This window comes from Taudactylus pleione, unplaced genomic scaffold (genome assembly GCF_031769625.1).
Source record: "Taudactylus pleione unplaced genomic scaffold, aTauple2 ptg000597l, whole genome shotgun sequence".
In the NCBI taxonomy this organism is placed as follows: domain Eukaryota; kingdom Metazoa; phylum Chordata; class Amphibia; order Anura; family Myobatrachidae; genus Taudactylus; species Taudactylus pleione.
Genome location: NW_028284999.1, coordinates 858,297 through 873,680, shown reverse-complemented (window position 1 = coordinate 873,680; position 15,384 = coordinate 858,297). Strand labels below are relative to the sequence as shown.

Genomic DNA, 15,384 nt, shown 5'->3' with positions numbered 1-15,384 from the left:
GGCTGCTGTTGGTCACTGAGGTGAGACCAAATAGAATGTACCAGGAGGAGATGAGGGAGCTGGGACATATAATGTGGCCGCTTCTGGTCACTGAGGTGACACCAAATAGAATGTAACAGATGATGGGGCTCCTGCTGGTCACTGAGGAGAGACCCCAGAGAATGTACCAGGAGATGAGGGGGCTGGGACATATGATGGGGCTGCTGCTGGTCACTGAGGTGAGACCAAATAGAATGGAACATGAGATGATGGGGCTCCTGCTGGTCACTGAGGTGAGACCCCAGAGAATGTACCAGGATATGAGGGGGCTGGGACATATGATGGGGCTGCTGCTGGTCACTGTGGTGAGACCCCAAAGAATGTATCAGGAGATGAGGGGGCTGGGATATATGATTGGGCTGCTGCTGGTCACTGAGGTGAAACCCCAGAGAATGTACCAGGAGATGAGGGGGCTGGGACATACGATTTCCATTTGTGTATATAGAGTAAATATGTATAATTAAGTATATATATACTTATATAATGAAAAGTAATACATATCATATATGATTTTTATATATATATATTATATGTATGAGGTATCTAGTATAGGGAGGGAGAATGGGAGAGAGGGGACTCACAGAACTCAGCGGTGGACGCTGGAAGCCTTGCACTGTGCTGCATCTGCTGACTGGTTGAACTTGTGACTTCGGAGGAGGCTGGAGACTGGCTGCGGAGAAGCTGCAGGCGGAGCAGTCAGTGGTGACGGCTCTGCAAAGGCTCATGGGAGGAGCTGCTGCGGCAGCTCCCCCGTCGGGCAGTTTTTTTCTGTGTAAGCTGCCCGATCGGAGCTTAAAGTTCCGATGGCGGCAGCGGAAGCCTGGGGAGGGGGGTGAGTGAAGGGCTGGCTGTGCGGCCGCCGGCCACCAAAGGCACCAGCCCAGTGGGACCTTGCCCAGAGTCCTGGCGGCAGGTGGCCAGGGTTCAATAGGAGAATGTGGCTGGGCATAGTGTGTGGGGGCCCCTTATGCGTGGGGGCCCCAAGACGACCGCCCCTGTCGCCCCGCTTATAATCCGGCCCTGCAAGCTACACAGAGGCCTGGACATCTGCTTATCAGCTGGCATTTTATTAGCTGAGAGGTTTTGGCGAGCGCTATGGTGCTGGTAATGCTAAACTAGAAAGACTATTCCACAAAATGTCCAAAAGTAACTAACAATGGGCATAAAAGGGCCGGAACTGGGCCTTGGACCGATGTTTTCTGTTGCAGCATGTGGATGGCCAGGTATGTATGCATCAATTACTCAGGGACGAGATGGCACCAGGATGCATTGTGGGAAGGAAACAAGCCAACAGAGGTAACATTATGTTTTGGGCAATGTTCTGCTGGGAACCCTGGTACCACCTACCTAAATATCATTGCAGACCAAGTACACTTTCTTGGCAATGGTATTCTCAGGTGGAAAGACCATGCACACTGGACAGGATGCTCAAGAATGGTGTGAGAAACATAATGGAGGGTTCATGGTGTTGTCCTGGCCTTCAAATTCATCAGATCTCACTCCAATCGTGCATCTGTGGTATATATTGAGGGGGGGGGGGGGGGCGGACACCAGCATATCAGGCAGCTAGTGATAATGTGTTGGCTCATCAGTATGTGAGTATATAATACTCACAGAATATGGTGGAACATAAATATTGCACAAATTCTCCTCCAGAAACCATGTTAGATAACGGGTCTTAAGCTGTGTAGGTTTCCCGTGACTGACAAAAAAGCGCGCCTTAACTATGGACCAACGCTCCGCTATTTCAAACATTGATCCATAACGCCACTAAGTCTTACCAAAACCACCTCCCATCCGGCAGACAGTGCTCAGCTTCCAGTCCTTGTAACAAGTTCTTCATGATCACTTCCCCCCCATACCATCACTGATTGTCATACCTCCCAATACACCCCACATGCCACGTACTGTATACTGGAACCCTGATACCTCCCAATACACCCCACATGCCACATACTGTATACTGGAAGTCAGATACCTCCCAATACATGCCACATACTGTATACTGGAAGCCAGATACCTCCCAATACATGCCAAATACTGTATGCTGGAAGCCAGATACCTCCCAATACATGCCACATACTGAATACTGGAAGCCAGATACCTCCCAATACATGCCACATACTGTATACTGGAAGCCAGATACCTCCCAATGCATGCCACATACTGTATACTGGAAGCCCGATACCTCCCAATACACCCCAGATGCCACATACTGTATACTGGAAGCCAGATACCTCCCAATACACCCCCACCTACTGTATACTGGAAGCCTGATACCTCCCAATACACCCCACATGCCACGTACTGTATACTGGAGCCCTGATACCTCCCAATACACCCCAGATGCCACATACTGTATACTGGACGCCTGATACTACCCAATACACCCCAGATGCCACATACTGTATACTGGAAGCATGATCCCTCCCAATACACCCCACATGCCACGTACTGTATACTGGAACCCTGATACCTCCCATATGCTGGTCTACGTGGCTGCACAGTAAGCTACATATTCTGAATTTTACATTCTTTGTAGGATAACCAGATATTACAGCAGGCTAAAGGAATAGGACCGGCCATGGTATATGGCCCTGTTCTAGACTATAGGCCACATTGAGAGCCAGAACAGCAACAAAGTCTTAGACCCCAAAGCAAAATTTGAATAGTCCCCAACAAGATTTATTGCACATAAATACCATTATGCCCCCCATATTACCAACCATACATTGCACAGGGCCCCCTCCACCGACAGCCCTATACTGCACAGGGACCCCTCCACTGACAGCCATACACTGCACTGGGACCCCACCACCGACAGCCATATACTGCAGAGGGACCCCACCACCGACAGCCATATACTGCAGAGGGACCCCACCACTGACATCCATTTCTACCCTAACCCTTCACTGACAGCCATATACCACAGAACTCAATCCCCCACTGGCTGTCATATACTGCATGGAGATCTCCCCCAGACAGCTGTATATTGCAGACCCCTCCCCTCCCACCCAGAATAGCAGCCAATCATTGCAGCCACCCTAACCCAGCACTTACCAAAGACCCAGAGATGATTATCCAGGCACATTGGAGATGAAGAGATACTGGGGTCAATCAAGACTATGACCCCCCGGCCCTGTAGACAGCGGAGGCACCACGAGAACGATCCACTCTGGAGAGAGAATTTAGCGCTCATAACAGTGTATGATCCAGATGGCTTGAATCTCTTAAATACAGTCAGGTGCATAAATATTGGGACATTGACAGAAGTTTCATATTTTGGCCTCTATTCACCACAATGGCTTTGAAATGAAACAAACAAGATGTGCTTTAACTGCAGACTTTCAGATTTAATATGAGGGCAATTACATCCAAATCAGGTGAACGGTGTAGGAATTACAACGGTTTCTATATGTGCCTCCCACTTTTTAAGGGGCCAAAAGTAATGGGACTATTAACTCAAAAGCTATTTCATGGACAGGTGTGGACTATTCCCTCGTTATTTCATTATCAATTAAGCAGGTAAAAGGTCTGGAGTTGATTCTAGGTGTAACATTTGCATTTGGAATCAGTTGCTGTCGACTCTCAATATGAGATCCAAAGAGCTGTCACTATCAGTGAAGCAAGCCATCATTAGGCTGAAAAATCAAAACAAACCCATCAGAGAGATAGCAAAAACATTAGGTGTGGCCAAATCAACTGTTTGGAACATTCTTAAAAAGAAAGAACGCACCGGAGAGCTCAGCAACACCAAAAGACCCGGAAGACCACGGAAAACAACTGTGGTGGATGACAGAAGAATTATTTCCCTGGTGAAGAAAAACCCCTCCAGGAGGTAGATGTATATGTGTCAAAGTCAACAATCAAGAGAAGGCTTCACAAGAGTGAATATAGAGGGTTCACCACAAGATGTAAACCATTGGTGAGCCTCAAAAACAGGAAGACCAGATTAGAGTTTGCCAAACAACATCTAAAAAACCATTACAGTTCTGGAACAACATCCTATGGACAGATAAGACAAAGATCAACTTGTACCAGAATGATGGGAAGAGAAAAGAGTATGGCGAAGGAAAGGAACTGCTCATGATCCAAAACATACCACCTCATCAATGAAGCATGGTGGTGGTAGTGTCATGGTGTGGGTATGTATGGCTGCCAATGGAACTGGATCCCTTGTATTTATTGATGTGATTGCTGACAAAAGCAGCAGAATGAATTCTGAAGTGTTTCGGGCAATATTATATGCTCATATTGAGTGAAATGCTTCAGAACTCATTGGACGGTGCTTCACAGTGCAGATGGACAATGACCCGAAGCATACTGCAAAAGCAACCCAAGAGTTTTTTAAGGCTAAAAAGTGGAATGTTATGCAATGGCCAAGTAAATCCCCTGACCTGAATCTGATTGAGCATGCATTTCACTTGATGAAGACAAAACTGGAGGGAAAATGCCCCAAAAAATAAGCAGGAACTGAAGACATTTGCAGTAGAGGCCTGGCAGAGCATCACCAGGGATGAAACCCAGCGTCTGGTGATGTCTATGCGTTCCAGACTTCAGGTTGTAATTGCCTGCAAAGGATTTGCAACAAAGTATTAAAAAGTGAAAGTTAGATTTAGGATTGTTTAGTTTGTCCCATTACTTTTGGCCCCTTAGAAAGTGGGAGGCACATATAGAAACCGTTGTAATTCCTACACCATTCACCTGATTTGGATGTAATTACCCTCAAATTAAATCTGAAAGTCTGCAGTTAAAGCACATCTTGTTTGTTTCATTTCAAGGCCATTGTGGTGGTGAAGAGGCAAAAATATGAAAATGATGTCAATGTCCCAATATTTATGCACCTGACTGTATGTGCACCCTACATACAGAGGTATCTGGTCCCTGATTCCGTGGACGCCAAACCTGAGACACATCTGGTGACCGGCAGAGAACAGACAACCGAGGACCCTATGGCATATGTGTGGACTCCTATCACTGTATCATCTGATCATGGGGCCATCAGCCCAGCATGTATTACGGTCACAGAGGGAGATGTATCATCTGATCCAGGGGCCATCAGCCCAAACATGTAATACCGTCACTACCGTCACAGGGGGAGATGTATCATCTGATCCAGGGGCCATCAGCCCCAACATGTGATACCGTCACTACAGTCACAGGGGGAGATGTATCATCTGATCCAGGGGCCATCAGCCCCAACATGTAATACCGTCACAGGGGGAGATGTATCATCTGATCCAGGGGCCATCAGCCCCAACATGTAATAGGGGGAGATGTATCATCTGATCCAGGGGCCATCAGCCCCAGCATGTAATGCTGTCACAGGGGGAGATGTATCATCTGATCCAGGGGCCATCAGCCCTGTCGAAGCCGGATAATTGGCTGAGACAGGATCGGTTTAGAATTAGATCTGCACTACACCATTTTGCGAATGGCAATGAGACGCCATTTTGCGACTGGCCGCCCAGCGCCATTTTAGTGAAACTCGCAATTATAAGTACATAAGGCGATGCCATTATTTAGCGTTGTGCGATTCCCATGCAATAGAAAGAAGTTAAGTCCTCACCATGTAAATACAGTCACTAAAACATATAAAATGATTATCCCTGCATAACACGTACCATAATGTACTCCACAAAACATAGACGCACAGCGCTAACTAGCGTCTTTTTCCTATTCCCCAATAATTACACACTGCACACTTACATAAAAGGTTCCCTAGTATTAAAGTGTAATATTCAAGGTTTCTTCAGTAATTATTAATGTTGTGAAATAAAGATTTGATATCTAAGGTTTAGTACATAATAAGCAGACCGTGTTTGGTGTTGTACTGATCCACTGTGTCTCAACAGATTCCCGGTATCATCGGTGAGAAGATCGCAACATGCGTCTGCAAGTTATGGATTATTTAGATATTTGGTGATAGAAATGTACTATGTATGTAGTATTTCCCTTTAGATTAGCACACCAAGAGCGGGAAAATCAAGAACAAAGCAGCAATGGAAGACCAAGAACTACCCCTAATGACATCATACTAATTGTCCAAGAAACTGTTGAAGGCTACTATGACCCTTATCAAAAAAGCCAATGAGATTGTGTTTGCCTGTTTGCATTTTGTACAGTGTGTACATCAATATCACCATATAATATAGAATATATTAAGACCAATATATAATCAAAAATATATATATTAATGTGAATCAGTTATCCCAGAGCTCAGATAACTTGTGATTCCAGTTCACACATAGAGACCACTTCCTGAGATCCTACACATCACAATAAGGTTATGGAAACGACCTCACAGGTGAGGGGGGAGGAGTATGGTTCACACACTGGGGATATTCTTACAGAGACACGGGCTGGCCTTCACACTGGGAGCAGACACACTAACAATGCAGCTACAAACGTCTGGAACAGATACCAAGTCCTCCGGGAAATATGGCCAAGTATATTGTTGTTAAACTATACAGTAGTTAGTCTATTTGGGTATCTGTAGCTAGTTGTGTGTTAATCTGTAATGTAGCTTATAAAGATTGTATGTAACAAGTTTGTAGTTAAAGGAATTCATAAGTCTGTGTTAGCATACAGTGGATGATATAGCGTGATCTAGCCTGTAAGATTATCATCCACGCCGCAGTGTACAATTGTCTGTTTATACTGGTTGTATTATCAGCATGCAGGAAAGGGATTGATTATGGAGTTTTTGTAATATGTGAAACAGAACTATGGTATTTGTAATGATTGGTGCTGGTTGATATAATTGTTTGAGATCCGCTGGTGAGCTGTGTTAGGGCCTGGAACCATGTACTTGATTCAATGGAATGGTGAGTGTTATTTCAGTGTTCCGATAGAATTGGGTACTGTGAGTACTGGTATTCTGGCTACTATATGGTGCTTACTATCTGAATAAGTTTATATAGTACCATGATTGTAATCATAGGCTGGTATCAGTGTTATATAATGGAAGTTTAATGAATAACAGATTTGAATGGTGTAAGTAATAACCGTGTGTAAGATAGAGACTGCAGTTTTTGTTAAAGATGGTTACCAGCAAGTGGGTTAGACAATGGCATTACATGTGATACTCCCCTCCCCCCCATTGAAACGTGCTTGATTCATGGAAGTTGTGAATTAATAGTCTTGTGATTATAGTTATAATTCTACCTAGTTTTGTTGTTGTACAGTACCAATAGGTTGTTGTAGTATTATAATTGTGATCATTAATGGATATATGATTTACAGAGTTACAACATAATGTGAGTTTTCTTACTTTCAAAATGGAGTTAGTCTAGAGACCATGTTGTTTGGACAATAGGGCATGTGTCATTCCCAGCATGTAATACTGTCACAGGGGGAGATGTATCATCTGATCCAGGGGCCATTAGCCCAGCATGTAATACTGTCACAGGGGGAGATGTATCATCTGATCCAGGGGCCATTAGCCCAGCATGTAATACTGTCACAGGGGGAGATGTATCATCTGATCCAGGGGCCATTAGCCCAGCATGTAATACTGTCACAGGGGGAGATGTATCATCTGATCCAGGGGCCATCAGCCCAGCATGTAATACTGTCACAGGGGGAGATGTATCATCTGATCCAGAGGCCATCAGCCTCAGCATGTAATACTGTCACAGGGGGAGATGTATCACCTGATCCAGGGGCCATCAGCCTCAGCATGTAATACTGTCACAGGGGGAGATGTATCATCTGATCCAGGGGCCATCAGCCCAGCATGTAATACTGTCACAGGGGGAGATGTATCATCTGATCCAGAGGCCATCAGCCTCAGCATGTAATACTGTCACAGGGGGAGATGTATCATCTGATCCAGAGGCCATCAGCCCAGCATGTAATACCATCACAGGGGGAGATGTGTCATCTGATCCAGGTGCCATCAGCCCAGCATGTAATACTGTCACAGGGGGAGATGTATCATCTGATCCAGGGGCCATTAGCCCAGCATGTAATACTGTCTCAGGGGGAGATGTATCATCTGATCCAGGGGCCATTAGCCCAGCATGTAATACTGTCACAGGGGGAGATGTATCATCTGATCCAGGGGCCATTAGCCCAGCATGTAATACTGTCACAGGGGGAGATGTATCACCTGATCCAGGGGCCATCAGCCTCAGCATGTAATACTGTCACAGGGGGAGATGTATCATCTGATCCAGAGGCCATCAGCCTCAGCATGTAATACCATCACAGGGGGAGATGTGTCATCTGATCCAGGTGCCATCAGCCCAGCATGTAATACTGTCACAGGGGGAGATGTATCATCTGATCCAGGGGCCATTAGCCCAGCATGTAATACTGTCACAGGGGGAGATGTATCATCTGATCCAGGGGCCATTAGCCCAGCATGTAATACTGTCACAGGGGGAGATGTATCATCTGATCCAGAGGCCATCAGCCTCAGCATGTAATACTGTCACAGGGGGAGATGTATCATCTGATCCAGGGGCCATTAGCCCAGCATGTAATACTGTCTCAGGGGGAGATGTATCATCTGATCCAGGGGCCATTAGCCCAGCATGTAATACTGTCACAGGGGGAGATGTATCATCTGATCCAGGGGCCATTAGCCCAGCATGTAATACTGTCACAGGGGGAGATGTATCACCTGATCCAGGGGCCATCAGCCTCAGCATGTAATACTGTCACAGGGGGAGATGTATCATCTGATCCAGGGGCCATTAGCCCAGCATGTAATACTGTCACAGGGGGAGATGTATCATCTGATCCAGGGGCCATTAGCCCAGCATGTAATACTGTCACAGGGGGAGATGTATCATCTGATCCAGGGGCCATTAGCCCAGCATGTAATACTGTCACAGGGGGAGATGTATCATCTGATCCAGAGGCCATCAGCCTCAGCATGTAATACCATCACAGGGGGAGATGTGTAATCTGATCCAGGTGCCATCAGCCCAGCATGTAATACTGTCACAGGGGGAGATGTATCATCTGATCCAGGGGCCATTAGCCCAGCATGTAATACTGTCACAGGGGGAGATGTATCATCTGATCCAGGGGCCATTAGCCCAGCATGTAATACTGTCACAGGGGGAGATGTATCACCTGATCCAGGGGCCATCAGCCCAGCATGTAATACTGTCACAGGGGGAGATGTGTCATCTGATCCAGGTGCCATCAGCCCAGCATGTAATACTGTCACAGGGGGAGATGTATCATCTGATCCAGAGGCCATCAGCCTCAGCATGTAATACCTTCACAGGGGGAGATGTATCATCTGATCCAGGGGCCATTAGCCCAGCATGTAATACTGTCACAGGGGGAGATGTATCAATACTTCTAAAGAGATAACGTGGAATATTTGCCCATAGCCACCAATCAGCTTTTGTCATGTTACAGACGTACCAGAGAACCAATAGCCTTTTCCTCTTTAGAAGGTTTGATGCAGCTTCCTTATAGTCAGTGTTTCATGTAACATCACCAATAACTAATATTTATTTGTTATACGTCTAATTACTGTAAATGGATAGAAACCCCCACTTAATTCCTTTAATAAGGATTGTGCCATTACTTTACATGCTTTAGAAAAAATAGGGATAAGCTAATGAATTGAGATGAATAATTACAAAGGCCTGGCTTGTCAGTCTCCTGCAGAATGTAACCAATACGCTACAAGTGCCAATATTAATGTGAGCACGGCACTTACCAACTGGCCCTATCACTAGTGATGTTGTAGATGTCGCTCCATGATAATGTGATGAGTAAGTTACATAAGGACCAGGAAATGTGTCCATGTGAATCTGTAATAATCGGCCATCACTCCTCAGTATCTGGGATATTATGTGGCACCTGCGAGAGGTGAAATAGAGGAATCGGTCATGTAGAGATCGGTATATTTGCTCCTAGTCTTATCCCAGAGACAGCGCCCTAAGGTTCTGAGTGAGTCTCTGGCAAAACATCACTTGCCGGGTAACTGTGTAGAAACACCTGCCGGTGGCACCAACACGCTGGTTAATAAATAGTCTTTTGTTTTTATTGTGTTTTGTTGTTTTATACGCATGCCCATCCAAAGCAAAGAATACAGGAAAAAAAACAAAAGGAACAAAAAAAGGTAAATCATACAAACATCCCCACAAAATAAAACTCAATGACCCACATCCCTTCCCTAGTAAAAATCTATCAATGCCCTCATAGGAGGCTTTTGTCTGGTGGCAAAGGGAGAAGACTTCCCAAAAGCCATGCATAGCAAAGCGAGGAGGCTCTTAACTGGGGGGGGGGAGGGGAGAGGTGCAGCAGGAAAGTGTGATCAGCCAGGGTCCCCGACATAAATACGAGGATGAACAGCCTGTCCCCTTTCCTCCCCTCCTGTGTATAAATACCGCATTGATTGTACGTGCAAGGTCTTTGTAAGGGGAAAGGAATGGGAGAAAGCAGGTCCTGGCTCCCACCCCACCGCCTCCATAATTCTGCATATATCATCTAATTGGAGGGTGACAAAGATAACAGAAGTGATTTCTCTCTTCACCTCACTGTGTTCTTTTGCTCTACAAGGACAAACCATGTCTGTTATTTCTTTGGCTTTTTGAAGATATTCAGTGTCAGCTTCTTCTTGCCACAGCTTGGGTCGTTCTCCTCTCCTGTAGAGCCGCTGTCCTCTTCTCCCGGGCTCTTCTTGGTTGCCAGTTGTGGGATACGTGTGCTCTTGGAGTGGTTGAGCTTGGACTCTGTACCAGGAGATGGTGTATCGGCTTCGGTGGAGCTCGGGCTGTGAGATCGGGAAGAGTCGGAATGGGACTGTACTGTCCCGGCCAAACTGATTTCTCCTAAGCTGATTGACTTCTCCATCAGCTTGGTCTCCAGCTGTGGGCTCTCAGACAGTCTCTGCTGAATGGTCGCTATACTGGCCATTTCCAGTTGGCGGTTTCCACCATTGGCAGTTTGGCTACTGGACAGCTGATCTTCCAAGCCTCTATAGGACAAGACTTTGGCACTGGGGATTTTGGAGCTGACTCGTTGCTCCCCCATGTAGGGGATGGATGAATCAGAGTCGGAACGACTCAAGTCCCTTGGATTAGAAGAAAAGACAATTTGTTAGCTACTGTGATACAACATTTCAAGACCCTTCATATATGGGGGAAATGATAGCACATTGGGAATAGGTCAATGTTTAGTATAAAATCTGCTAATAAGATAAATTAGTAATATGTCAGTATGACCCTAGGGCTGGGCAAGGCTCCTGCCGTGAGAGCCATTCTATAATATGCGCCAACATTACATTACACGCTGTACACTAATAGCCATCTGCTCTGCCGAATACCACAGCCAGACATAAAGGTCAATGTATGAAAATAAAAAACATGCTCTGCATATATTATGTTTCATCTGAATGCAGAATTTATCCTCATCTCCTGATGGGGGAATACATACAATAAATAGAATTTATTCCTCATGCCGTCACCTGTACAATAAGGACCACAGTCAGGATTTCTCTTCCAATGTCAGAAACAGAAATCTTTGTATACTTTTTAAATTGTATAATCTTGGACTTTAGGTGTCATAGCTCCCTTACATTGGATTCTCAGGCTTCATCAGTGGGAATATATATCCCGTACTCTGTCTACATCAGACCCCAGTGATCTGTCAAAGAGCGAATGTCATTGGGTTTGAGCGGATTATGGGGAATAGTTTTTCACACGGCTGACTTTGGCCAAAGTGGGGGCTGAGGTGACAGATTACGGTGTATATATTCCCATTGATGATAAATTCTCAAGAAAGATGGATACAAAAGAGACTGATGTAGCCTGAGAATCCAATGTAAGAGGGATAAGGGCGGGATGTACTAAAGCCTGAAATGTGGTGAAAACTCTGAAAACCAGAATTTGATACATTCTGGAGCTTGGACCCAGTAAGCAACGCAATCTGCAGATGGCACTGCCCAATAGATGCCTATGGGCTTCTTATCACAGTGTGCTCAGCACAACCATCAGCTCTCGCGTCGTACCGGGCATGCACAGAGGGATCTGGGTCATTAACCCAGAACTCAGTCTATCGCAAAGAACAGTTCTCATTGGTCGAGCTGTCCTTTGCGATTTTAATTCCATTTCTAGGTGCATACCGTAATTAACATGATATAAGATCATTTCCATTGTTTGTGGCATTGGGAGAAGAAATCTGACTGACTGCTGGGAGGATCCGAATTATGATAACAGGACCAAAGAACCTTGGACTTTCCCAGCAACTTATTGGTGAATATTATTCTAGAACTTAAGTATGCGCCACACATCTCTACCTCAATTTCTGATCTCCCGATGGGGGGCTAGGTGGGATCTGGGACGTTACTAGTACAGGATGATGGGGGTCTAGGTGGGATCGGGGACATTCCTAGTACAGTATGATGGGGGGCTAGGTGGGATCTGGGACGTTCCTAGTACAGTATGAATGGGGCTGGGTGCAATCCAGGGCACTCCTAAGTACAGGATGATGGGGGACTAGTGGGGATCCGAAGCATTTCTAGTACAGTATGATGCTAGGCTGGGTGGGTTCCATGGCATTCCCAGTACAGTATGAGAGGCTTGATGGTATATATGGCATTCCTTTTACAGGCTGGATGGGATTGGAGGCATTTCTAGTACACTATAAAAGGGATCTGGAACATTTATAGCAGAGCATGATGGAAAGGGTTGAGGGAGATCCATGATATTCTTAATAAAAAATGATGCAGATCTGGGTGGGATTGGAGGTATTCCCAGTACAGTATCAGGAAGGTCCTAGAAAGGTATGATGCAGGGCAGGTCAGGATCCATGGCGTTCCTAGTAGAGTATGACAGGGGCTGGAGGGCATTCCTAGAAGAGTATAAAGGGGAGCTGGGTGGAATGGAGGGCATTCCTAGTAGAGTATAAAGGGGGGCTGGGTGGAATGGAGGGCGTTCCTAGTAGAGAATATAGGGGGGCTGGGTGGGATGGAGGGAAATCCTAGTAGAGCAGAGGTTCCCAAACACGGTCCTCAAGGCTCCCCAACAATTCTGATTTTAGAGATATCCATGGATAAGCACAGGTGGTTAAATCAAATTGACTGAAGTACTAATTAAGTCACCTGTGCTCAACCATGGATATCTCTAAAACCAGGACTGTTGGGGAGCATTGAGTACCGCGTTTGGGAACATCTGTAGGAGGAGTATAAAGGGGGGGCTGGGTGGGATGGAGGGCATTTCTAGTAGCGTATAAATGGGGGGCAGGGTGGGATGGAGGGCATTCCTAGTAGAGTATAAAGGGGGGGCTGGGTGGGATGGAGGGCATTCCTAGTAGAGTATAAAGGGGGGGCTGGGTGGGATGGAGGGCATTCCTAGTAGAGTATGATGGGGGCTGGGTGGGATGGAGGGCATTCCTAGTACAGTATAAAGGGGGGCTGAGTGGGATGGATGGCATTCCTAGTAGAGTATAAAGGGGGGCTGGGTGGGATGGAGGGCATTCCTAGTACAGTATAAATGGGGGCTGGGTGGGATGGAGGGCATTCCTAGTACAGTATAAATGGGGGCTGGGTGGGATGGAGGGCGTTCCTAGTAGAGTATAAAGGGGGGCTGGGTGGGATGGAGGGCATTCCTAGTAGAGTATAAAGGGGGGCTGGGGGGGATGGAGGGCATTCTGAGTAGAGTATAAAGTGAGGCTGGGTGGGATGGAGGACAAACCTAGTACAGTATGATGGGGGCCGGGTGGGATGGAGGGCATTCCTAGTAGAGTATAAAGGGGGGCTGGGGGGATGGAGGGCATTCCTAGTACAGTATAAATGGGGGCTGGGTGGGATGGAGGGCGTTCCTAGTAGAGTATAAAGGGGGGCTGCGTGGGATGGAGGGTATTCCTAGTAGAGTATAAAGGGGGGCTGAGTGGGATGGAGGGTATTCCTAGTAGAGTATAAAGGGGGGCTGGGTGGGATGGATGGCATTCCTAGTAGAGTATAAAGGGGGGCTGCGTGGGATGGACGGCATTCCTAGTAGAGTATAAAGGGGGGCTGCATGGGATGGAGGGTATTCCTAGTAGAGTATAAAGGGGGGCTGGGTGGGATGGAGGGCATTCCTAGTAGAGTATAAAGGAAGGGATGGGTGGGATGGAGGGCGGTCCTAGTAGAGTATGATGGGGGGCTGGGTGGGATGAAGGGCATTCCTAGTACAGTATAAATGGGGGCTGGGTGGGATGGAGGGCATTCCTAGTACAGTATGATGGGGGCTGGGTGGGATGGAGGGCATTCCTAGTAGAGTATGATGGGGGCTGGGTGGGATGGAGGGCATTCCTAGTAGAGTATGATGGGGGCTGGGTGGGATGGAGAGCATTCCTAGTAGAGTATAAAGTGGGGCTGGGAGGGATGGAGGGCATTCTGAGTAGAGTATAAAGTGAGGCTGGGTGGGATGGAGGACAAACCTAGTACAGTATGATGGGGGCTGGGTGGGATGGAGGGCATTCCTAGTAGAGTATAAAGGGGGGCTGAGTGGGATGGATGGCATTCCTAGTAGAGTATAAAGGGGGGCTGGGTGGGATGGAGGGCATTCCTAGTACAGTATAAATGGGGGCTGGGTGGGATGGAGGGCATTCCTAGTACAGTATAAATGGGGGCTGGGTGGGATGGAGGGCGTTCCTAGTAGAGTATAAAGGGGGGCTGGGTGGGATGGAGGGCATTCCTAGTAGAGTATAAAGGGGGGCTGGGGGGGATGGAGGGCATTCTGAGTAGAGTATAAAGTGAGGCTGGGTGGGATGGAGGACAAACCTAGTACAGTATGATGGGGGCTGGGTGGGATGGAGGGCATTCCTAGTAGAGTATAAAGGGGGGCTGGGTGGGATGGAGGGCGTTCCTAGTAGAGTATAAAGGGGAGCTGGGTGGGATGGAGGACATTCCTAGTAGAGTATGATGGGGGCTGGGTGGGATGGAGGGCGTTCCTAGTATATAAATGGGGGCTGGGTGGGATGGAGGGCGTTCCTAGTAGAGTATGATGGGGGCTGGGTGGGATGGAGGGCGTTCCTAGTAGAGTATAAATGGGGGCTGGGTGGGATGGAGAGCGTTCCTAGTAGAGTATAAAACAAGAGATATGGTAAGAACTTACCTTTATATCTCTGTTTCTACGATGTCCATAGGGTCCACAGGGTGACCTTGGGGTATAGCTGGATCCTGGATCCTCGGGCACCACGGAGTTAAAGCTTTTAGCTGCTCCCAGGATGCACTTGGGTCCAACCTCCCCTATACCCCGTCCCCGAGCCACAGGCACCTCAGTTGGTAAGCAGCCCAGTCCGGAGGAGGAGACGAAACAGAGAGAAGGAAGACTGGAACACACAAGAACCATACTCACAGAAATGGGAGACGGAAAACCGGTGACCAGT

At 47.0% G+C, this 15,384-nt stretch overlaps 1 protein-coding gene across 4 annotated transcripts in view; it reads right to left on the bottom strand.

Moving 5' to 3' along the window:
* Window positions 1-10,032: 10,032 nt before the first annotated feature.
* Window positions 10,033-15,384, bottom strand: part of STIM1 (stromal interaction molecule 1) — a 142,801-nt gene continuing 137,449 nt past the window's right edge. For all 4 annotated transcript variants that reach the window (XM_088453870.1, XM_088453871.1, XM_088453872.1 and 1 more), the window contains one exon: window positions 10,033-11,086. In XM_088453870.1, the coding sequence (XP_088309996.1) occupies window positions 10,588-11,086 (499 nt within the window). In that variant the 3' untranslated portion in view covers window positions 10,033-10,587. The remainder of the gene's footprint in view (window positions 11,087-15,384) is intronic.